The sequence below is a fragment of the Bombyx mori genome, chromosome 25 (genome assembly GCF_030269925.1).
Source record: "Bombyx mori chromosome 25, ASM3026992v2".
NCBI lineage: Eukaryota > Metazoa > Arthropoda > Insecta > Lepidoptera > Bombycidae > Bombyx > Bombyx mori.
In genome coordinates this window covers 8,606,512-8,620,649 of record NC_085131.1, presented here as the reverse complement: position 1 = coordinate 8,620,649, position 14,138 = coordinate 8,606,512, and the positions used below count along the sequence as shown (strand labels likewise).

General features: G+C 35.7%; 2 protein-coding genes and 1 long non-coding RNA gene across 7 annotated transcripts in view; 1 reads left to right on the top strand and 2 right to left on the bottom strand.

Annotated features, from left to right (window-relative positions):
* Window positions 1–152: 152 nt before the first annotated feature.
* Window positions 153–1,788, bottom strand: LOC134201419 (uncharacterized). 3 transcript variants are annotated; one of them, XR_009976704.1, is made up of 3 exons: window positions 1,434–1,788; window positions 1,006–1,252; window positions 153–517 (listed from the first exon to the last, which is right to left on the bottom strand). It is a non-coding gene; the product is annotated as an uncharacterized LOC134201419 (long non-coding RNA). The 3 variants fall into 3 exon arrangements; XR_009976702.1 differs by having other exon boundaries at window positions 1,006–1,293; window positions 1,381–1,562; XR_009976703.1 differs by having other exon boundaries at window positions 1,006–1,293; window positions 1,434–1,544.
* A 1,240-nt stretch (window positions 1,789–3,028) lies between these two features.
* Window positions 3,029–5,540, top strand: LOC101745791 (anaphase-promoting complex subunit 2). Its single transcript, XM_012689124.4, has one exon. It carries the CDS (start codon window positions 3,160–3,162, stop codon window positions 5,491–5,493), a length of 2,334 nt encoding a protein of 777 aa, XP_012544578.3. The 5' UTR covers window positions 3,029–3,159; the 3' UTR covers window positions 5,494–5,540.
* LOC101742620 (probable Rho GTPase-activating protein CG5521) overlaps window positions 5,525–14,138 on the bottom strand; it is a 36,093-nt gene continuing 27,479 nt past the window's right edge. For all 3 annotated transcript variants that reach the window (XM_021347174.3, XM_062676158.1, XM_021347177.3), the window contains 7 exons: window positions 12,587–12,747; window positions 11,837–12,013; window positions 11,285–11,411; window positions 10,688–10,840; window positions 10,209–10,367; window positions 8,837–9,083; window positions 5,525–8,547 (listed from right to left, as the gene is read on the bottom strand). In XM_021347174.3, the coding sequence (XP_021202849.2) occupies window positions 8,339–8,547; window positions 8,837–9,083; window positions 10,209–10,367; window positions 10,688–10,840; window positions 11,285–11,411; window positions 11,837–12,013; window positions 12,587–12,747 (1,233 nt within the window). In that variant the 3' untranslated portion in view covers window positions 5,525–8,338. The remainder of the gene's footprint in view (window positions 8,548–8,836; window positions 9,084–10,208; window positions 10,368–10,687; window positions 10,841–11,284; window positions 11,412–11,836; window positions 12,014–12,586; window positions 12,748–14,138) is intronic.

Here is a 14,138-nt window from a genome sequence, read left to right as displayed (position 1 = left end):
ATATAAACGTTGTTTATTTTTCACTTTAGATAAAGTTGTTAACACATTCATTTTTTCAACTTTTTAGTCTTCTTGAGAGCTATAGTCTGAAGTGCACAAGTCTTTGATGGAGTGGAGATATAGAGAGATAACTCATAGTCAACAGTTGATCCTTCTTTTGCTGAGAATGAATATTTATTTATAAAATACACATATGTTTTGACCACGAATTTTGCACGATAATTTAAATTAATATTCATTAATATTAATTTAAATAAATATGAATTCATCTTCTTCTTCTATAACCCATAGTCAACAGTTGATCCTTCTGTTGCTGGTGCATTTGACTCGTCACTGTCAAATTTGTCCTCAGGAACAACAGTTTTTTTTTTGCTGGTTCTGATTGTTTACTTATACTTGCTTCAGATATATTAAGGGGTGATGTGGCAATACACACTTGCCTTGCCTTTGTGTTACTGTGCTGGAGCTACTTGGATAGCTTTGTCATTACTACACCTATTTTCAAGTGGCTGGACATCTGGAAATATGAAATAATGTTAGCAATTTCCAACAAACGTATAGTTTGTAAATATATAGGATTATATGTGTACTGTCGTAGTAGTAGTAGTAGTATTTAACTTCCTAACTTCATCATCATCAGCCCATATAATATATCCCCTTGCTGGACACTGGCCTTCACTACCATTGAGAGGGTTTTTAGGCCTTAGTCCACCACGCTGGCCTAGTGCTGGTTGGTGGATTACACACCTAAGAAAATCCTAAGAACATTTAGGTATGCAGGTTTCATCACAATGTTTTCCTTCACTGTTAAAGTAAGTAAGTGATATTACACTGTGATAAATTTTCATTTTCACAAACTTCCTAGTACCTTATGTAATAGGAACTGAGATCCACTTGCCCATTTTGGCTACTTCCACTAACTAACTAACTATTCTCATTTTTTCTGATATTGTTATTTGATTAGGAGATCTGTGAGTGTAACTAATTATTGACAGTTACACCTACCTTGACTACAAGATGGCAAAGGTATAATAATACGACACATCTCATTTTTAGTCGTCTCTTCAATTTCCTTGATAATAGTGAGTCTTTGCCGTTTCACAAATGCAGGCCGAGGTTCACTATGAGTGAATTTTCGTTTTCTATCTGCCCGACAATCGAATTTGGATGGTAAACAGTTTGGTTTCATTCGAATTCATTTAATGGAGCTCATTATCTTGTATTGCATATAATTCTCCATGTAGTTTTCCAGCTAAAACATGAAATAATTTTCCAACAATTTCAATACATAACCTATAAAAAAAATATTAAAATGTTATATTACTAATGTTAGGAATATAATTTCGACTGTGTCAAAATGTTATTATAATGTATACCTACATTATCTCTTGAAAGATAAATAATGAACATATTTACTTATTTGTTTATATTACCTATGTGAACTCTTAACCTATCTTTTTTATACCTTCATAGCGATAGGTATATAGGAGGATGGAAAAAATGTATTTGGTCTAACTTTACGCGAATGCACATTATTTTATTTATTTATTTTTTAATTTTTTTAATTAAACTGTATACCAATTAATCGATCCTTCAGGATTTATAATTGTTTTTTTTTCACGATTAAAACCGCGTAGAAAGTTTAGGCATTATAGTTGACGCATGCGCCATAGATTATACACTTATGGCATGCGCAGTACACATATTTTGTATACATTTATTCAACTAATACAATTAATTAAACAAAAAATGAGTAATTTCGAAAGAGAACAAACGTATTTTATATAAGAACAATCGAAAATGAATATTTACGAGTAATTAAGGACGAAAAAATTTTAAAAATTGCAATCGAGGGGCTAACTTTTAGATATATTTTTAATATTTTTTTTAAAATAAATAAATGGGGAACAAACAATTATTAACAATGAACAATCAAGAACAAATGATGAACAAACGAATTAATAGAAAATAAGTAGAAAACAGGAAAAAAAAATTTTTTTGAGGGGCTAACTTCATTCACCTATAAAATCACACCATTTAATTTATAACAAAGGCCAAAACCATATATTTTGTTGTGAGAAAAGTGAAATAGGAATTTTGCACAAAAAAAATCCGGCGAGTTATTTAGCCGCGTGGAACTAAATTAAATGTCAGAAATATTGGAGCTCAATGAATTTGGCCCCCCCCCCTTTGTAATTATTGGATTTTTTATTTTTAATTGTTATTTCGTCTTTTATTTATTTATAATTAATTAAACAAATGATCACCCTTAAGTCGGCCCCTCTTACTAGATGTCTTTATTTCTATCACTCAGACTAATTAATTTTGATCAATTATCGTTTGTTCGGCGACTATTGGTGATTGTTGCATCATAAAAACAAATAAATTCCCAATTATTAATTATTTTATATCTATTAAGCAATCAGGCCTATATTGTGCATGCGCCGGTTTTGTCAGTCACCTATCAATGGCCGTATTTACTAGCGTTTTGTTAACAAGTGCGCTTAAACTGTCTAATTATTTCCTAGGTAGATCAAAAAAATATTGAAAACTTCAACAATACTTCAACAAAAAAATGTCAGTGAAGACGACCAATTAGTCGTTAAAGTACGATTCGCCCGGTTTTAATAAATTCAGTTATTTTTAATTATATTGAATATTAACAACCATATAGAAATTTCAGTGATTTCTAATTATTCTAAGAATATTAAATTAATAATTGGGAATTTAATTGTTTTTATGATCGAGCAATCACCAGTAGTTGTCGAACAAACGATAATTGATCACAATTAATTAATCTGATCGATAAAAATAAAGATATTTTGTAAGAGGGGCTAACTTAAGAGTGATCATTTGTTTAATTATAAATAAATAATGGACGAACAAACAATTTTTACATTCGAACATTAACGAACAAACGACGAATAAATAATTAAAATTAAAAAAATATATTTGAAAATTAAAAAAAGGAGGCCAAATTCAGCTAAAATACTAACTCTATGGCACAGGACCACAGATCATAGATTAGACACTTAATATCCACAGATTAATATATTAGGATTGAACGCAAAGAGTAAAGTGTAAACATTAATTAATTTATTTATGAGGATATCGTTCTTAGATCTTAGATCTTATGTATAAGATAACTGACCTGCAATAATGATGAATATAAATCATAAAAAGGAAGATTTGAAACTGTACTGGAATAAAATAAACTATGCCTATCCAATTCTCGATGATAAAATTTTCAGCGACTGTACTGAGGCTGAATACGATGAAGTGCAAGTGTTAATAGTTAATTTGGGTGTCCAAATAAAGATACGTGATCTTGTATTTGTTCATATTGAGAAATATCTACGACAACATGTCGCATCTAGTTTTTGGTCAAAATATATTAAGACCGCGGAAGAAGTTAAAGGATTTCAACTATTTAAATCTTCAGTGAATGATCTCTATGAAGCAGTTTCTAGTTTCTCACCCATGTTACAAAGATTGACTAAATTGAACAGTAGTTGTAATGATAATAAGTTAATTTATGGCGAGAAAAATCTTGTATTAGGTTTTAAGCAGCTCGTCCGAGCTACTCTTCTGTCTCAGTTACCCATCGACTTTCAGTGTATTATAAACCAATTCTACAAAATATCTTTTAATGTTTTCGATAATGAATATGAAAACTCCGACATGGGCGAGGACATAATGTGTTCTGGTTGTGGAAACGAGTATTCCGATTGTAACTGTGCATACATTGTGAAAGTATTTCATGAAACAAATAGGAAGTTGGTGGAGTTACAATTGTTAGAAAGACTCACAGGTCAAGTTCTAACTAATTTCATCCAGTTGAGAATTCAGTCTCATATACAGAAAGTATGTACTGGCACTTTTGATGTGTCCCACATTGAAGCATTAGAAAGTTGGCTTAATACGACAGTAATGTCTTGGTTGATCAGAATTTATTGTGCTGGCTCCTCCAAACCTCCACCTGATGATAAAAATATACAAAATGCAATCTCAAGATTCAAACAGAAACTCACTTACTATCTCTATCATAGCTACACAAAAACAAGAATTGATCAGCTCTTCAACATCATTATAGAATATCCTGATTCCCAGCCTGCTGTTGATGACATCAAAATTTGTTTAGCAAAAACAGATTTGAGACCAACTCTATGTAAAAAGTTACAGAATGCATTAGAAACAAGGCTTCTTCACCCAGGCGTGAACACTCCTGACATACTCACTGCTTACATATCTACTATTAGAGCTTTGAGACACCTAGATCCTTCTGGTGTTATACTGGAAACAGTGACAAAACCTGTTCGTAATTATTTAAGAAGTAGAGAAGATACAGTGAGGAGTGTTGTGAGCAGTTTGACAGAAGAAGGTGCTGGTAGTGAGTTAGCTGAAGAGCTAGCTAAATTTGCAGCAGAAGGAGATGGCGATGCCGATAAAGATGAGGCTTGGGATGAATGGAATCCTGATCCAGTTGATGCTGATCCCAAAGTTGATTCAAATGACAGAAGAACTAATGATATTATATCTATGCTTGTTAATGTTTATGGTAGCAAGGAATTGTTTGTTAATGAATATAGAACTTTACTAGCTGATAGATTACTGGCTCAAAGTGTTATCAATACAGAAAAAGAAATTAGGTACCTGGAGCTATTAAAAATAAGATTTGGTGAATCACAATTACACTTCTGTGAAGTCATGCTTAAAGATATATCAGATTCAAAGAGAATTAATTCCTTAATACATCAGGACAAAACCATTGAGGAGCTGAATAAGAAATTTACTTCTAATGCAATGATTTTATCTGCACAGTTTTGGCCACCATTTAAAGATGAAAGTCTGGAATTACCAGAAGAAATCAAGGAACATTTTGAAGCATACACTAAATCTTATGAAGCTTTAAAAGGTAATCGAACATTAAGCTGGAAACCACACCTTGGAAATGTAAACTTAGAGATAGAAATAGGCGAAAAGAAGTTAGATCTGACAGTTTCACCTTTTAATGCGACATTGATAATGCATTTCCAAAATAAATCTGAATGGACGTTAGATGAACTCCATCAGGTGATGAAAGTTCCTATTACTATTCTGAGAAGGAAAATAACATACTGGCAATCGATGGGTTTAATAGCAGAAAAAAGTACAGATCACTTTGTTTTAGTTGAAGCTGATAATAAAGCCAGTGTACCTTCACATCAAGTACAGGAAATGATTTGTGAAGATGAAGAAACGGAGAGTGCCATGGCATCAGCACATGATCAGCGGGAAGGTGAACTGCAAGTTTTTTGGTCTTATATTGTAGGCATGTTAACAAACTTGGACTGTTTGCCTTTGGACAGAATACATCAAATGTTGAAGATGTTTGCTTCCCAAGCTCCAGGCACTGAATGCAGTCTTATGGAGCTGAGACAATTTTTAGACACAAAAGTAAGAACACATCAACTGGTACTTCAAGGAGGCATGTACAAATTGCCTAAGACATAGATGTTAATATTTATCAGAAATAAAAAAGAACTTGAAAGTTAACAAAACTTTATTTTCACCTTTTATATATTAATTTGGTTACATTACATGTCTATTTAAGTTAAAAGTTCAGATGCTTAAAACAATTTCTTTAAGCTGTTCCATCAACAAAATACATTATAAATTAAAATAAGTAATACCACCACTTGACTATAAAATAATACGAATAACATTTAAATACTTAGTGAATTTAATACATTATCATGTGTCAGTCTTAATATCTATTAAAATACTGTTTAAATTAAGAAGTAAGAATAAATAAATAAAACTAATTTGACAAGAAAAACATACTGGAGATAATACAGATTCATTATAAATATGCAGGGTGGAATGCATTTGGTCTAAAAAAAATTAATTGCATGGTTTGCAAAGTTTTCAATAATTTCAATATTTTCTTTTAATTACACTTTAATAGGTCATTATTATGTTACAATATTATGCCAATAGGCAGTTCCTAATAAAATGGAATGTTAATAATTAAAGGTAGTGCCAATGATGATAGAAATATTTGAGAAGTCATGCTTTAGTCTAAATAACCTTTTTTAAGCTTTACATTTTTCAACGAAAATTCATTAGTAGCCAATTTTAACATTTATTACTATTAAAACAGTATGTTTGATACTTTGAATTTTAGAAAACACAAATGTGCAGTTAAGTCCTGTTATGTTACGTTATGTATTTGTGAAGGTTTAGTAAGATCATGAAGCAAAATAAATATTACAGTTTATTACCTATTTATAAACAGACCTACAACAGTTAAAGCTCTACAGTAGTTTACATATATACAAGTACATCAATGCAATGTCGAATGTTTGCACGAAACTATTCAAATAAAGTAAAATTTTGGGGCAAAACGAAACAAAAAAACCCATTAAAACAGTTTTTATGTATTTCAGAACAAAAATAATACGTAAATCCGTTCGCACATCTATTTTATTATCGATCGGCAAAAAATGACCAGTTTTCTTGAATTTCATCTCAGATCAACATATATTGGCATAAACTCATTTAAATACCTAGTTGAATAAATCTCTCAAGTTACTTAGAAGTTAATTGAAGTTAAATAAACATTTTCGCAAAAATAAACTTTGCATTTTAAATGCAAACTAACGAACTACAACTTTATCTTAGAAATAATTAAGTACTTTAATAATTCATTAAGTCCATCCTTCAGGTGAAAATCTTGTGTTTGCTGGTGAACGCATTGCATAATTTTGGATAACATAAAAATTCTTTTTAAATGTTATGGTCGTATTTCACAATTCTGAAACGATTACATCGGGAAAAGGCAAATATTGGAGATTCGGAAAATCGTTAAAAATAATAGAATTTTGAAATTAGTTTCTACATAATATATTAAAGATCTTTGGCACTAATATTTTATTTTTATAATGGCTTGACCAAAGGATATTGGGGTAGGTACCAAAAGATACAATCTTGGCAATCATTATTTCTACATAATATGTGTACCCATTGTAATTAATACGCAGGATGTTGAATCGTTATTAGACAAACTGATTTTAAATAAGATACGGCAAAATAACGAGGACCACCAATTAAAAATCCCTGTATTCAGATCCTAGACATTATGAGATTTTTACGGCTAAATAGGTAAAGTAAATAAATCATAGCTCATTCTAAAGGTTTTTAAAACTTAAAAAAACATTTATGATATAATTTATATACACTCAAAGAGTATTTTTCTCTATGCCTCGTAACACTAGCACCATGTTCATAAAGCGTTTACGGACCTTTGGATATCTTGATATGTTCTACGTTTTAAAAAAAATCAGAACAACCAAAAAAAGGCTCCTAATTTTCATTTGGAAAATAATGCCAATACAATGTAACCCAATATTTAGATATATGTGATGCCAAGCTGTACGTTTTCGATCCGTTTGCTTTTTCGAAATTAGTTTTAGATTTTTATTATGTGCCTTTTCCCTGATTTAGTGCATCAAAATGCCAGTGTTACATACATTGTGCTTAATTTAGGTATCAATATTTTCACCGCTACTTTTATTGAAAAAGAAACAAAATAATTTTTTATTAAATCAACATGAAGCTAACACAAAGGCCAATTACGTTCTATATAATGTGCTGATACGATTATGTGTACGTATTTTTCAGTAAATGTGCGTAATGATTGTCATCCATGACGCCATGCAAGACAAACCAATTTTTTTAATTGAAATTGTTATCCATTATCTAGATCGTCTTGGATCATCTAACATTTAAATGATTTTTCGTGCGCGATGAAGCGACTAATCACACCATGTTCTAGTAACAATTGCGTCCCCACATGGGCCACTGTTATGGATTCGATTTTATAAACCGCGCATCTCGAATAATGCTCTTCATTCAATCGATCGTTATATATCAATTATGATTTCTCACGAAATTTAAAATTTCTACTGTATTATTTATAGAAGAATCCGGACCGATGCGAAGTTAGAATAAGTTCAAGCAGAACCCAAAAATTTTGAACATAGGTACTGAAACCGAACTGGAAGTGGAACCTGGATCCCGGGGTTATCAGATTCACTAGCCACTACATCAACGAGGCGATCAATATTTGCTTACTTAATAAATGATTTCGTTACTTTTGGATAGCGTCATCGATGAAGGGTCTAAAATCGGACCATACAGCTCGAGTTAAAACTTTCATTGACCGACAAGATAATTTATCAATCAGTGGAAACGTGTTCGTCGATGTGATCGCCCGATGCATTCCCGTGTCCGTGGTCTTGTACCGTATCGATGAATAGAAAGCAGGCTTACATTAAAGCCAGTGTGCGGGTAGAGTTCACCGGTTTCTGCGGGCGGGGGGCGCCGGGTGCGCGGGGTCGGAGAGGGGGGGCGCGGTGTGGGGCCCGCCCGACGCCTGCGGCAGCCGCTTGAACGGTCCCAGGCGCTTGGCGGGCCGCGGCGACACGCTGTGCGACTCCGAGCTGCCGCTCCACGCGCTCGCGCCGGCGTCCAGCAGAGCGGCTGCTAAACGACCGCTACCGGTTTCTATTAGAAAATGACCGCCGTTTATTCGACCGTTGTAAAATTATTTTATTACAATGCTTAATGGATTATATTGAGCGGTTAAGATCTTAACGAACAGGTTTTTTTTTTTAAAAGAGTAGTACTTTTGAAATTATCGTCGTAACAAAATTGTATTTCTTCAAAGTTATTCTTATATGTTACGTATATATTTAATATTAGCGATAGAAGGCCAAGCTAGCACGTTAAAATGTATACGGTTTCCAGTAAGCATAGCACCGGTTCATAGAAATATGAGGAGCGGGGAACGTACCGTGCGGCGAGAGGGGCGCGGGGAGCGGGTCGCGCACGCGCTCGACGAACCGTTCGTAGGAGGTGTGCAGCGTGTGGTGGTGCGTGAGCGCGTCGAGGCAGCGCGCCCGCTCCGTGTACGCGTGCTGGTACAGCGGCATGGTGGCCCGCACGGCGCGCCCGCCCGCCGTCACCGCGCCCCGCACCAGCGCGGCGCCCCCCGCCACGCCCACCACGCTCTCCTCCCACACCGGACCGAACGCGCCCACCTGCAAACATCACATCATTCTACTATGTAATCTTTATAGATTGTTGTGACTAGAAATGCTATTAAGATTTATACGTACAGAAGACTGGGGGGAATAGGGACTGGAAGTAGAATATTTTTTTATTATTTTTATTGCTTAGAGGGGTGGACGAGCTCACAGCCCACCTGGTGTTAAGTGGTTACTGGAGCCCATAGACATCCACAACGTAAATGCGCCACCCACCTTGAGATATAAGTTCTAATGTCTCAAGTATAGTTACAACGGCTGCCCCACCCTTCAAGCCGAAACGCATTACTGCTTCACGGCAGAAATAGGCAGGGCGGTGGTACCCACCCACGCGGACTCACAAGAGGTCCTACCACCAGTAAAAAGGTACCTAGCTAACAACTAAATAGTGCCAGCCCTATCGAAAAACTCTATTATCGCCATACGTAACCTGATTCACCCCAAAGCCAAGGTGAATCGGGTTAAGCTAGTTTTTTCAGTTTTTGAGTGTATTTTGTAATGAACTATGTATAATAATGAATCGTATATAAAAATTTAAGCCTCCGGAACCATTATGTTCTCCGTTTGAACAGCCGTTATAACTACAAAAAAAAAAAAGTGTGTGTGTCCGCTCCGACGCACGACTGGAGTTTACTGGATATAAAAAAAGTGTGTGTGTCCGCTCCGACGCACGACTGGAGTTTACTGGATATAAAAAATTAAACGAAACAATACGAGAAATAGTTCTATATTACGACAACACGATACACTACAGATTATTAACAAATTAACGAGACACAAAACAAACGACTAACAAATATATGAAAATACAATAATGAGAGAAACGCGCTTTGTGGCGGACTGCCGGCGCAGCAGCCCGGCGTCACCTGCGATAACGCATTTCGTGTGACATGCGCAATCAGGCGCATAACGCATTTCGTGTGACATGCTAGTACGATTTTGGTCCCCATAATTTTCATACCCCAGGCCTATATATGTAAATCGATTCTAAAGGAGTAAACTCCAAAAAACGATAAAAATCAATGTCGAACTTAAAAGTGTCCCGATTCCCCCATTTTACGGTATAATTTAAAACTATTTTATAGTTCAATGTTTAGTTTGTTACATTTTGGTACTCACATCAGGCTTCCTTGTGATAGTACATCGCAGCAGCCCACCGGGTAGTGGATACAGCACAATAAGTACGTCACAGAACTGGGTCGGCAGAGTATCCCGTTTGTATGGACGCCAATGCTCGCTCCATACGACATGAACCTCGTCGTTTCCCAAGTGGCGAGTCTAAAAAGATAAAATATAGATATTCAAATTTGTTAAAAATTGTTAAGATAAATTAAACATTCAATAATAACTTGTTGAGCCCTATCTTTTGTCAATATTAAGATTCAATTTTATTTACGTGAATGGAAATATAAAATCTATAAATAACTAAACAAAAGTTGGAGTTAAATTTTTCGCACGAAATCTTCCCTAAGAAGTCTAGTATTATTCGCGTCGTAGCAATTATCGCTTGCTTTCTCCCTGTCGTCCAAGAAGTTTAACTTCTGTCACGTTTATATGAGCTACACTCCTAAATAACGATGCAAGAGAAGATTAAGGACCTTGTTGAGTATGGCATCGGGTGTGTCGGCGGGCATGCGCGTGGCGACATGGAACAGCGCCTCGAACGTGAGCGTGGCGGCGTACGGCGCGCTGACCCCCGCCCCGCCGCCCCGCAGCCCCCCGGTGAACCCCACATGACTCTCCAGCTCCACCTGTCAGCAGCGCATTCCGATTACATTTTTACATATTGACATCTTATTTGTTTGAATATTATTACTGTTTAGGCGAACAGACGCAGCCATAGCGCAAAAATAATGTGACTACCCACCAATACAATTTTTTTTAACATATAGGAATAATATGTAGGAAATGACACATGTAATGACAATAAAAAAAACGCGAACTTAAACTGTAAAAGTAGTTTTAATAATTTCAATAATTAAATGTCATTTCTATTCATTTTTTAGCTACGTCATCGAATAAACAAACACACTTAAGTTCATTTACATATAAACAGCGATTTGACTAGGCTGAAGTCACACATACCCGCATCATCTGATTAATAGACAGACAATAAGTATTATCATTCTCTGAAAGAGTTGTGTGATTGTGTCTAAAATGTATTCGGTGTGAATAAGGAATTTCCATGATTTTACCTCCCAAGCGAGTGCAGCCAAAAAGGCTTCATAAGCGGGACTGCCGCATCGGTTCGAGAGTATTTCGTTCCGTGTCTCTTGTCCCTTTCCAACATATATGACAGCCACTTTGTGCGTCTCACGACATCTATACATAAAATAAGATTAGTTTGATTGGTTACAATATATACACTCCGATAATTATATGATTACCTAAAATTAATTGATATTAACGATCAAACAATAATCAATCAAAATAATTTAACGTTTCTCGTATATCCCCTACCTATAATAACACTAAAAAATTCATCTAAAAAAATCACTTAACAAATTGGGGTGTCCATAGTATACTTACAAGATATTAGAAAAAAAATACTGGCTCTAACTTTGTCACGGCAAACAACACATTTTCGCATTTTCTGTTACATTATATTACATGCGATACATAAAAAAAAAAAAAACTGAGTTCATTACCTAACAGAATAAATTTCGATATTTTTTAAATAGAAACGCCCGATTCCTTACGACAAATACGAACAGATGAAGACTAAATACTAATTATGAAGCTACTACCTCTGCGCGTCGAGGTTCCTGAGCTCCCGCAGCAGTCGGTCGGTGCGGCGCAGCAGGTACGCGTGGCTCCGCCTGGCGGGCGCGAGCGTGCCCAGCTGCGCGAGGAACAGCCTGCACTGCGAGAACGGGCCCGGGGCCGGCTCCGCTGTCGTCTCGACCAGCTCCACCTCTTCATCACTGTAAAGACGGCGAAAATATCACTTCATAAATACAGGACAGACTTTTTGGCGGGAACGCGAGGAGTAAGGGTGCGTGATTTGTTTTATTTTGTCTATTTAGTGTTTTTTCAGGGTCAAATGCGTAATAACGGTGGTTTATTAACTGTTTCGAATCTGTGAAAGTGGAAAGATGTGGGAAAATGAAACAACGCCGCTGGATGTAGCTTCTTATCTTTGAAAATGTTCATTGAAAAAGTCTCAGTAAATTTACTGGTGGTAGGACCTCTTGTGAGTCCGCGTGGGTAGGTACAACCACCCTGCCTATCTCTGACGTGAAGCAGTAATGCGTTTTGGTTTGAAGGGTGGAGTAGCCGTTGTAATTATACTGAGACCTTAGAACTCATATCTCAAGGTGGGTGGCGGTATTTACGTTGTAGATGACTGTGGGCTCCGGTAACCACTTAACATCAGGTGGGCCGTGAGCTCGTTCACCAATGTAAGCAATAAAAAAAATAAACTTATCACTTGACGCTGGCTAATGCACAAATCGTGCCGGAGCCAAAAACTAAAGATGAATAAGAGATATACAGACTTGTCTTTGTTAGCGAGGTACGCCCGCTCTTGGTTCCGATGCGCCACCAGCGCCGCCACCAGCTCGTCCTCAGCGCCCGGCGGCAGCGGCGACGGACCCGCCTCGTCTAGTCTCCTACCGCACACCACTTCGGGCGACGTTCGACCGATATAGGCCAGCACCTATATATGTGAAAGGTTATTTGGTTTAAACGACATTTTTGAAACTTTACGGAGAGCCAAAAAACAAGAAATAGCAGTTACAGATTTATTAGTTTTGTATCTTTTTTTGTTTATTTTATATTTGTTTATTTCTACGCTCCCCACACATTATGTGTAATTATTTGACGTGTTATTTTAATTACTGAAATGTTAAATCTTGTAACGCATACTTTTGAGTGTAATAATATTATTAATAATAGTGATGTCGATTGGGGTCGATTGTATACATAGCAAATCGTATTTTGGCCCTCACGATACGGGCTGTGCCTATAGTAGAATTATTTTGTCCGTGCAGTTTGGGTCATAAAACGTAGCCCGGCTAGGACGGTGAGTATGTTGCTTGGGCGCAACGTTATTATCGATAAAAACAAATGAGTCATCGAAGGCAGGTACACGGCGGCGGGGCAGTATACGAAGGGTGGTGAGACATTGTTATGTTATCAGTCATTTGTTGTACTTACCTGCAAATTATAGTACATATGTCGAAGAGAAATGTGTTTTTATGCATTCGCTTTCTGAATTTCTTTAGTGACACGATGGCTACTCCTTTGTTTTGTACCAAAACCGGAGAATTTATTCAAAATAATATTTGCACGTGTTGTTATCAACAATGTGTTAAAAATTTTCACTGAAATGAAAATAGATCCCGAAAAGTTACAAAGTGTTAATTTCTGCCGTTCTCATTAACTTGCTGCGGCGATATGTGGTGTAAGTGTTCGATTAGTGATTTTTTCTTTCATTTTTATCACTAACCCACAAAATGACTAAACTAAATACACTATCGATAACGCTTATCGACAACAATAATGCGCATCACTATGCCCGTCCATAAGGCTCGTTCGTGAGTGGAAGAGAGAGCGAAATACTCGCTTCACCGCTCCGATTTTTTATGACCCAAACTGCACAGACAAAATAATTCTACTATAGTGTGAGGATCATTGGTTAATATTATATTGTTGATGCCATCTGCTTAATCTCTCAATTTGTTAAATATGTAAATAGTATTTTAGGTCATGATTTAAGAATTTATGTAGTAAATGGATTTATTATTTTTATTATTGTATTTAACGGTTAAAATTAGAAAAAAAATATCATGGCACAAAAACTTCTTCAGGTGTTTGAATGAAGTAAATATAATTGATGTTGAATTGAAAACATCGAACTGTTGTTGCTAATACCGAATAAAACACACCTTTAATTACAAAGATAAAGGTTGTGTATTAAGCGAAATGATATTATACTATATATAAGCTTCGAATAACGTTGAATCCCTTGATTTGCTGGCAATATAGTGAAAAAGTCGAAACAAATCTATGTCATTTTATCGACAAAGTTATTAGGATATTTTATTT

Excerpts from the sequence above, each read along its gene's own strand:
- LOC101745791 (XM_012689124.4), top strand. The coding sequence starts at position 3,160 with ATGATGAATATAAATCATAAAAAGGAAGATTTGAAACTGTACTGGAAT.